Source organism: Alligator sinensis, unplaced genomic scaffold (genome assembly GCF_000455745.1).
Source record: "Alligator sinensis unplaced genomic scaffold, ASM45574v1 scaffold1218_1, whole genome shotgun sequence".
Classification (NCBI taxonomy): domain Eukaryota; kingdom Metazoa; phylum Chordata; order Crocodylia; family Alligatoridae; genus Alligator; species Alligator sinensis.
The window spans coordinates 719,844-729,711 of record NW_005842619.1 but is presented as its reverse complement, the minus strand read 5'-3'; the positions used below and the strand labels follow the sequence as shown (position 1 = coordinate 729,711).

The 9,868-nt window shown below is 53.0% G+C and overlaps 1 protein-coding gene across 1 annotated transcript in view; it reads right to left on the bottom strand.

Annotated features, from left to right (window-relative positions):
- Positions 1-4,855, bottom strand: part of CTTNBP2NL (CTTNBP2 N-terminal like) — a 34,345-nt gene extending 29,490 nt beyond the window's left edge. Inside the window, exon 1 of the mRNA XM_025215061.1 lies at positions 4,761-4,855. Within this exon, the coding sequence (XP_025070846.1) occupies positions 4,761-4,811 (51 nt within the window). The 5' untranslated portion in view covers positions 4,812-4,855. The remainder of the gene's footprint in view (positions 1-4,760) is intronic.
- Between the last annotated feature and the right edge of the window lie 5,013 nt (positions 4,856-9,868).

The window sequence follows — 9,868 nt, the reverse complement described above, 5'->3', positions numbered from 1 at the left end:
AGATGGAACGCAGAATGAAACGAGAGTCGAGATCCATCGGCCCGTCTCTCGGAGCCAAACCCCGCTAGCTGCGGCGTGAGCCTTTCCTCTCTCTGCCAAGCTAATTGACTCCCAGGAGAGAGAGGATCGCCTGGATTTGCACACGTGTGCCTGCTGAAGCATTCCAGAAAGGTTTCATAAGAGGCTCGTTCCCAAGAAGCTGCTGGATACAAGGCTGTAGAAGAGCAGCTTTGCAGGTGGGCTAGTTTTCTCCACTTTCCCTGCCTATTGCAATTACAGTGAGAGACAAGACACCCGTCCCCCTCCAAGCTCACAATTAGAACAAGGTCACAGGCTTTTGTTTAAAACCAGGCAACTCCTAAACTCTCTGAAGTGGCAGCTCCTTAGCAGCGAACAACTGTAGTAAAACAAGCGACTGATTCGTTTTCCTTTATTGCACGAAGAATGTGTGCTGATTATGCACTGCTAGAGAGTCCAGGCTAGATCTCAGCTGCAGTAAATGAATGTAGCTCCATTGAAATGGATGATACCATGCTTGTTTTCAGTGTCCAACAAACGTCTTCTTCATACTGAGCATTGCTCCTTAGCTCAACCTGTGCCTGCTTTTTCCTTAGACCTGGACGGTGCCTTGTACCCAAAAACTTAGATCTCTCCCAACCATGCAGCTGGTCCAGTAAAAGATACCACCCACAACAATCCTTGCCTCTTGCATGGGTCAAGATGCCGTACAGTCCCGTTGTAAGAGGCAGTCCCGACCCAAAGTGCTTACAGCCTAAACACACGAGGCAGAGAGATGATGGGAAAAGGGCACGAGGCATAATGAGCATAAATGACTTGTGGAAGGAGTTGGTAGAGAGGAATTCCCTGGGTTGTAGACCAGGACTCGTGGTAGAGGTGATATCTTTTACTAGACCAACTAGATGTTTGCAAAAAAAAATTTGCTCTAGTTGTTCTAATAAAAGATATCACCTCTACCACGAATCCTGATTGCTTTTCCCGCTAGACCAATACGGCTGCAACCTGGATTGTACACTGTACTTGAAATAACAAGCCATCCCTGTGCTCTCCTGCACTGAGCTTCAGCCTGGATGCCGAGGTGAGAGCGCTGAAGGCCCATGTGGGTGTTTTTCAGGATGATGGTAAAGTCTGAGAAGGACTTAGCGGGCTTACACAGGTGGTAAAGCAAAATTTGTCTCATTCTCTATAGCCACATGAAAGCACCCTGGGGCATTTGATGACACTTGTGATATTTTATGAAAAGAAGAGCACGGGATAGTACTAGAACAGCCGAACGGCAGCGCTACTGCGGAGATAGGGGAGCGCTCCATTGTGCACTGACTGCTTAGTCAGGAAAAGCCTCTCTCCTTTGTAGCATGTGCAGGGCGGTTACGCGGGGCTGTTCATGCGCGTGCACCACAGAACAGCTCCCAGTCTCGATGGTCAGGTGACAGCTTTCCTCTAATGATGAGAATAACAAGACCAGCATTTCCTGGTGCCCCGCACCCCATGATCTCAGTCCTGAGGGAACACACGCTGATTAACCCTCGTGACCTCTGCCGGGCAGTAGGCATCATTACCAGACCATTATCCGACCGGTACAACTGTTCAGGCAGCTGGTGCACTGAGACTCCGAGCAGCGGGGGCAAGCAGCAAGCCTGGCATGGTTGCCTTGTGCTTCCCCGCCTGCGTGCAGTATCCAGCTGCCATCTCTCATCCTAGGCTGCGCAGCTGAGGTTCAAGCTCTCCCTTCATCCAAGTGGAGGTGCAGAAGGAGCGCAGCATTAAGGTATAACTGCCTTGAGCAGGGGGCTGGCCTAGATGACCTTGCAAGGTCCCTTCCCCATGGTCCTAGGTCAGTGGCTGAAGAGAGAAGAGCAGTACTTGGCAAAGCTTTGGAGAAATCATGCAAACAACCTTTTATTAGACCAACTCAAGTCGCTGGAAAAATTCTTCTCAAAAGAATACCCAAAAGCGTGCCAAGAAGAATTTTTCCAGCTATTTGAGTTGGTCTAATAAAAGACATCAGATTTACCCAAAGAACTTTGTCTGCCTGTGTCCTTGGACCAGCCTACACCCCTGCAAGCAACCTTAAAAGTCAATGTGGATAGAGCCAAGCACCTGTTGAGCTATTCAGTCCCTATTCACTCTGCAACAAAAGCCCGGTTAGTTGCTTACAAACCACAGGAGTGATGTCTGGAGCCCGTTTGTGCCAAGGCAGCTCCACCCTGTGGCAGAAAGCTCCGGCTGCACTGTACTCCCTCTCATCCCCAAATATCCCTGCTAACGGCGGGCAGGGAAGGAAGCCTCTTGTTCTGCCAGAGGCTTTGATTTTCTAAGGCTGTGAAGCTGGCCCCTTTCACTGGTTAGTCACTAAAAAGAAAAAAACAACCACCTTGACATTCAAAGAAGGAAGGATAAATATCTATATTCCCAGTCAGTTATAAGCCACTAGAGGGCATGGATTAGGCACTTTGAAATCACCGCAGCTGGGAAACAGAGTTGAGAGGATTTGCCCAGGGTGGCACCGAGAAGCAGAGCCCAGGCACTGACCCTCTCCGACCATTAGATCACGCTCCCTTTTAACACACGACAAAAATGAACTTTGCATCACACCCAGCTGCCCCTTCCAGGTACACGGCATCAAACACCTCATCCTCAGCTACACCTCACGGATCCCTTATGCTTCAATCACTGCTCTTTTGAGAGACAAAAGTTGAGGGATCACGAGAACTGTAACCCATCTGCACCCCCTCCACAGCGAGGTAGTGAGAGGCACTCTTGTGGTCACGCATGTATATCTTTTAGAAGGCTAAAACCTGGACCAAAAATAATTGCTCCAAGCTGGAGCAACAGTGACAGTCTTGCAAGCCTGCATTCAAAAAACTTAATATCACACAAGGAGGATGCTCCATGCATTCATTTTCCTAGTGATCTGAAGTGATACAGGAATTCCTATCACACAGCTACATAAGCAGAACAGTGCAAGTACTAGGACTAAAGGCATCGGACATGTCTAGAGCCCTCAGGCCCAGATTCTCCAAGGCACTTACACACCTGAGTCCCATTGATCTGAGGAGAGCTGAGGCCATGCGCTCCCTGCTCTTATAGAAAACTGGCAAAGGGAAAAGGTAGTCAGAGGGTGTTTATGAAGAAGAGGATGCTGAGAGATTGCCGTACGTGCAGGAGGTGACAATTTATTTTAGATACACCTATTAAAAGAATGTGCGTTCCTAAGGTCTACCATCCTACACACCAAAATCGACTCATTTACAACTGACTGCAGCTGCCACCAAAGTACTGCTCTGCTTCCAAAGTCAGCAGATGTTTTCTTGCTGACAAGGTTTACTGGTCACTCGTTTCTTTTCCCGACGCTTGCCATGCAACCCCCTTCCTGGAAATGGAAGGAGAAAGGCAGCCTTTGTGCAGAAAGGACCCTGCATGCAGGTGATGACTGATTAGCCCCACATTGAACACTTACAGGTCGTAAAAGCCTGAATTACATCACAGAGCAGCTGGCACCAAAGCTACGTCTCCATGCTGAGACTTGAAGAGAAGTCTGATGAAGCCAGAGCAGTTGAAAGGCAAAGGCCCAGGGGCGGCTAGCCCTTGCTAGACGGGAGGGAGGCCTGTGCTGCTTTCCCCTGGAAGGAAATGGCATCCTAGCAGAGCACTGCTACACACAGCCCTCCACCCACACTGCAAGCAGCTGGAGCCTGGACTGTGCTGGGATTAATCTCACCAGCGAGGCCCGTTTGGCTATAGATGTACTGCCTTTGGCTGTTAACACGCAGAACACCCAAAGCTAAGCACGGTGCTGGGATGCTGGCCATGCCTCTTAGAGGGCACTGCATGGCAAGCTTGGAGGTGTAGTTAACAGGCTCCGTACTCCACATGGATACACATCCAACTCCCCCTCTGCTCCACAGTCCCAGGAAAGAGCCTGCAGCAGGGAACGATCAGGCTTGGCAGGGAAACGCGGCTCTCCCAGCCTTGGCTGTTCATGCCATGCTCCAGCTGCCTTGCTGCTACTAGAGTAGTTACAGCCCTGGGCAGGGCACTGGCCACTGCACAGGTAACCTAGAAGACCGTGGCATCACCCGGGGAGCCTGGAATCTCGATTTCAGATGCAGCTTCGTGACTGAAGGCCATTAACAACAGACATGGAGATGGGGTGAAGAAGTGCAAGGATCACGGTGGTTGACAAACACCATGTTATCTCCATGTGATGGTATGATAATTATTACCCTCCCCAAAGCTCCTTCCTTACAGAGTACAAGGAGCTCATGAATGTCATGTGGGAAGATAACAGAGCACCTCCATTTTACAGATGCTTGCACTGATGCACAGGGTTTACATGACTTGGCCAAAAGTCATCACAGAGGCAGTGGCAGAGCCAGAACACAACACAGGCCCCACAGTCTCTGCACAGCCCTGCCATATTTTAAATAGACATCATATTTTAAATATCAGCCAGTATTATTCTGAGAGGAGATGAGTCTTGGAAGCCCCCTCACCTTGCCAATCCTCTGAGCATTTGAAGCACGGGCATTCATATAGTTCCTTGCAGTAATGGAGCTGTGTGCATTGCAGTCGGGCTCCCCAAAAAGACCAAAGATGGGTGAGCCTGGCAGATCTGGAGGTGAAAAACACCCTGCTGCAACTAGGCCATTGTGCTGTTAGCTGTCTACAGGTATTGCATTACCCCCAAACCCAGCCTGTTTGTCTGGAAACATACCCAGGAAGGGTGTGGGGTTACCTACCCACGTCTCACAATGTGTCTGCCAGCAGGTGTGGACCAGAGCTCCGTTCATCTTGTAGTCCAGCTCAGTCACCCCACCGAGTTGCCCAGCTGGTTTGCGTCGGCCTGTGAGATAGAAAACAAAGACATTTCATCAGGTTTAGCTTGGAGGGCAGTGGGGAAAACAAAGTGAAGGCTGCTGTGGAACCGCCAGACCTGCTGCTCGAGCTTGGGGGCCCCAGGGTCAGTCAGACCTGTATAAAAACTGCTCAGCATCCTTCTTGGAGACTGACCTTACTCCTATTGTTGCAATTAAATACCCGGTTATAAGAAAACTGATGGGTCACCATGTTCACCCCCTGGTCACACTCCCACAGGGAGGAGATGCAGAAACTGAATCCCAAAGGACCTGCGGTATAGGTTGATCCCAAGGGGATGGTAGCCCTGGGTCTGCTGTAAAAAGAGGAGAGCTGAGGGACCCCATCCCAGAGAGGCGAAGGCTTGAGGCCGCAGCCCCAGAGAGACTGACTGCACATAGATGACACACAAAGAGATGGAGATGAAACTATCTGTGAGCCACGAAAGACGGCTCAGCTCTTCCGTTACCCTGAAGGAGAGGGACAAAACAGCCACCCGTGAACAGGAGCATTCACATCAGGTGCCAAGGGAAAAGCAAAAAGGGGCAGGAAAAGCAGCTTCTAGGGAGGTGTCACCAACCAGAGAGAATAAAACATGAACGCAGAGAGATAGCAAGGAGCTCATCTGTCATGTCTGTGACCATGCTGAAACAGGAAACGGGCTGGGAAGAGATCCAGACCTTCCTCCTGCGAGCTGTATTTTTTCCTCCTTAAAGACCATACGATATCCCCGCTTCCATCCGCGTGGCATTTGTGCCGGCACGTGGCTGCGCACTTCGGGGGGCTTCTTGCACAGGATCTATTACAGTCTCGTTCCAGAAACTCTGCCACAATAACAAGATATTTTTGTTTGTGGCTGTGTTTTTCTCCCACTCAACGCTGTGGCCTGATACACCCTCATAAAACAGGCAGGGCTGCTTAAGGAAGAAGTTAGGGCCGCGCTTTGCTTTTAAAAAATTCCTCCTTCCTTTTAAGGTTTAGGGTTTTTGTTTCTTGTTAAAGAAGTGAATGCTCAAATGGAGCCATAAACTCCTTTATTTGTTTGCTTGCCCAGAGCCCAATTACACCTGGGAGAAACAAGCTTGAAACGTTAGACAGAACTATTTAGTATATAAGCAAACAAAGCCTTAGTCTTCCACCACGTGTGCAGAGAGGGGAAAAAAATCCTTTTGGCAGCCTCTCTCCTTGCGAACTTGATCGTACCAAAATTGCCCAGGTGACCCCTTCCTTTGTATGGTGCATAAAAGAGGTTTCTGATGGGCGCCGGATAGCTCATGGGGAGCGGTAATAGATGACAGGGTCATTGGCTTGAATCTAACAGCCGTTCAGCAGCCAAGGTGAAGGGGTCGGTGCGGTTTGTCACTGAGAAGGATGATGAGGTCTCCCCCTGGTTGCTCAAGGGCAGGTGTCTCTAATTAGCATGAACCAGCAGTCTCCGGAGCCGGGGCAAGGACAGGAAGGACACAAGGAGCTTCCTCTGCTTCATGTCGTGGCACAAATCACACGGAGGAAGATGAACCACTGCTGCCTGCTCCGTGTCTTTGGGGGCTGAGGACTTCTGGAGCAGCCGCGTGTGATGGAGACGGGACACGGGGAGGCCCAGTGTCTAGCTGTTAGCTCCTGCTGCTTCTTTCCCCTCCGGACGACTGTTGCCGTGGTCCGATCATTGCAGCTGGAGAGAAGTTAGGCAGCTGGGCTCTACCCCGACACTCTGCCGCTACGATCAAGTCACTCGATCTGTCAGTAACTGGAGTTACGTCAACTCAACTTCCCTGGCTGCAAAAGTACCTTTTGTATTTGACAAGCATTTCACCTGTGGATGAAAAGTGCCCAATTTCATTTGATGACCCTGGAATGAGCCATATGAGATCAGCGCTCTGGAGATGTTTGAAGGAACTGTTTTTCTGATCAAGCAATTTTCAGTTCAGTTCCTAAGTATTTCTTTTTTATTCTTCAGCACTCTAGCTCCACTTGAATCGGCTTTCTCAGCATTTCAGTGGGGCTTATGCTATATTCCATAAGATTTAACAGCCTCATTTTCCAAGGTAATATAAAAATGCTTTATTTTTATGACACAACAGGGAGAATTTTTCATTTGGGAAACTGGTGCTTTGTTTGTTACCATGGCACTGTATTTTTATATAAATTTAATTTTTTTATATAAGTTTAACACAGCTTTGATCTTCTCTTTTTTTTTTTCCCCATGAAAAATAAATAAGAGCGGTAATTGTGTGGATGCCTCCGATAAAATGAAAGTAGGGATCAGCTAAAGATACAGAATCAAGACAAAAAGAGAATAAGAAAAAGCAAACCCATCTTGATATTTATCTACCCCAGAGTGTGTTGTTCTTATATTTAAATATCGTTCATCATCACATTATACGGATGACTGATGAATTAGCACCCGCTGGATGCCTGCACAGCCTGGAGTCCTGGCAGCGTGACCCCTGCAGCGATGGGCACTGCCTGCAGCCCAGGCCACTGGGGCCAGGGGAGGCCGGGCTGAGACCTTCCCCGGCCAGAGCGCTGGTGCTGGTGCGACTCGAGGCGGCCGTGGTCCTCACGGTCTCCAGGAGAGGGCGGCCTCGGCACGGGGACGAAACAGGCCTGGCCGTGAGCGCGGAGCTACTGCAAACAGAGCTCCAAGCACTGGAACTGCACGTGAGGGCTCAGGCCCAGCAGCTGGAGGGGTCAGAGCTGGGGTGCCCGGACCCCCCACCCTGGGCAGCACAGCGGCGGCCCACACGCCAGCTGCAGGCCTGCAGGCCCTGCGACACCCCCAAATTCAGGTGCAATTACAGGGGGAAATAGCTCCAGCTCGGCACCAACATCCGCCCCCCTAGCTAGCTACGCTCTAGAGTGCTGGGGAGAGTGGCATAATCCCACCCCAACACCCTGCCCCCCAGCCCCAATAGCCCCTGCACACCCCTCAGCTAGCCCCAGGTGGGCCTCATGCATCCCCCCCAGCCAAACTCACAAGCCCAGATCCATAGGGGCCCCACTCCCCCCTCCAAAGTCCCCATGCAGTCCTAGTTTGGGGGGCACGGGGTTGTTCCATTCCCTGCTCAGCACCCCAGTACAGCCAAGTCATTGTGTGGGGGGACCACATTCCTTACCTAGCCCCAGACAGGCTGAGTACACATCCCCCCCACCCTGCCCCCCAAACCCCCAGCCAAGCAGGGGGGCTTTTGTGGGGGGGGCAGGAGTGGGGGGCATATCCCCTGCCCAGGAGCACCCCACTCCATGCCCAGCCTTCATCCGAGCCCAGAGAGAGAGGACCCCTGCCCCCGCACCTCCAGGTTCAGCCCTACTTTTGGGGGGGAGGGGGGCGCAATGTCCCCTGCCCAACCCTCACCCAGCCCCAGTTCAGCCTCGGGGTTGTGGGGGTGGGGAGCATGCTCTAGCTGGCTGGGCTCTCATGCTTCATGGGCTTGTTTTGTGGGGCAGCGAGGAGTCAGCACCAGCACACGGGCAGCACCCATGGGCCCTGCAGCTGGGAAGGAGCACCCGGCCCAGCCAGGCAGGCAGCACCACACAGCCAGCTGTGCAAGGTGGGGTGTGGGCCACATCGTGTGCATGCATGTGCATGGGCGCACGCGTGCCACTGGGCAGCTGTGGTTCGTGGCTGGTCGCCACGCTGGCATCAAGGGCCGAGCAGCGGTGTGGAGGCTGGTCGCTGGGCTCTGACCCAGAGAACACGGTCCCACCCTGCAGCGGGGGCGGGCGGATACACCAGCCGTGCCCCAGGTTGGCCGTGCCGCGCTCCCACGCTCAGGCTCCAGCCGAAGAGCTGCTCCCGAGATGCTTCACCCTGCGCTGAGCACAGCAAGGGCACGTGTCCCACGCGGCGGCCAAGAGCACTGTTTACATGTTCCTTACATAGCCCCATGTGCTACTAATAAAGAGCCTGCGTGGGAACGCTCTTGCCTTTAGCCCACACGCCATCCTGCAGCCTGCCTGATGTGCCCAGCACAGCACACGCGTGAGATAGGTGTTTACCCCCTCCCCATCTTGCCAGGGTCCTGCCGAGGGCTTCAGCCCTGCTTGGTGCTGGCACGAGTGCCACAGGGCTGGCCCTGGGCGCCTCCAGTCCCACGCCCCCAGGACGGAGCTACATGGAGCGCTTGGGGCCTGCAGAACTGCCCCGTCCGGGGCCGAGGTGCGTGGCCCGGCTGGAGAGAGAGAGGCTCTGTGCTGTGCAGAAGACGCGGCTCTCGCCTAAGCTGAGGTTCCTGGTTGGATGCGGAAATCACCTGGGGGAGACCTGCCTACCCCTTGTCTGGCTGCAGCTCAGGCCAAGAGACCCATAGTGGTCTCTGCTCATCTCTGAATCTTCCCCCCACGGGACCCCCACTGCCAGACATAACTGTGGAGATCCTCAAGAAGCCAGTTGGAAAGGTCCAAAACCCTGCCTGAGGCAGGACCAGTCCGATCCAAACCACCCCAAACACCTCCATCATCTAAACTCTTCATACGCCTGTCGAGCCCGGCACAGCACCTGACATCACACTTGAACCTGCCCCAGGGAAAGCAGGGGGGCTGCGACCGCCAACGTCCTGCGGTTGCAACAGGGGTTCAGAGACACGCCAGAGATCCCAGGCAGAGGCCGTGGCCCCGCTGCAGACAAAGGCAAACCCCTGCCAGTCTGTACCAATCTGACCAGGGGAGAAAATTTCTTCCTGATCCCAAATCTGGAGTCATTCTGGCCCTGAGTGCAGATGCAAGACCCTCTGGCCAGGACCCTGCAGGGTTGGTGCCAGCAGGAGCATTGGCACAGCCCTGTCCCACCCCAGCCTGGGCTGCAGCAGCACCCAGCGCCTCTGAGGGAGGCTTCGAACACAGACAGACAGACCCATACTGGCAGTGGAGTCTCCTGCCCTGAGCCTGCTTTGCCAGCTGTGGCGTGACCGTGTGATCATGCAGCTCCTTAAGCAGCCGAGTCCACGGGCGCATGGGTTAGCAGTGGGCACCTCTCCCTGACCGGCTGTACCAG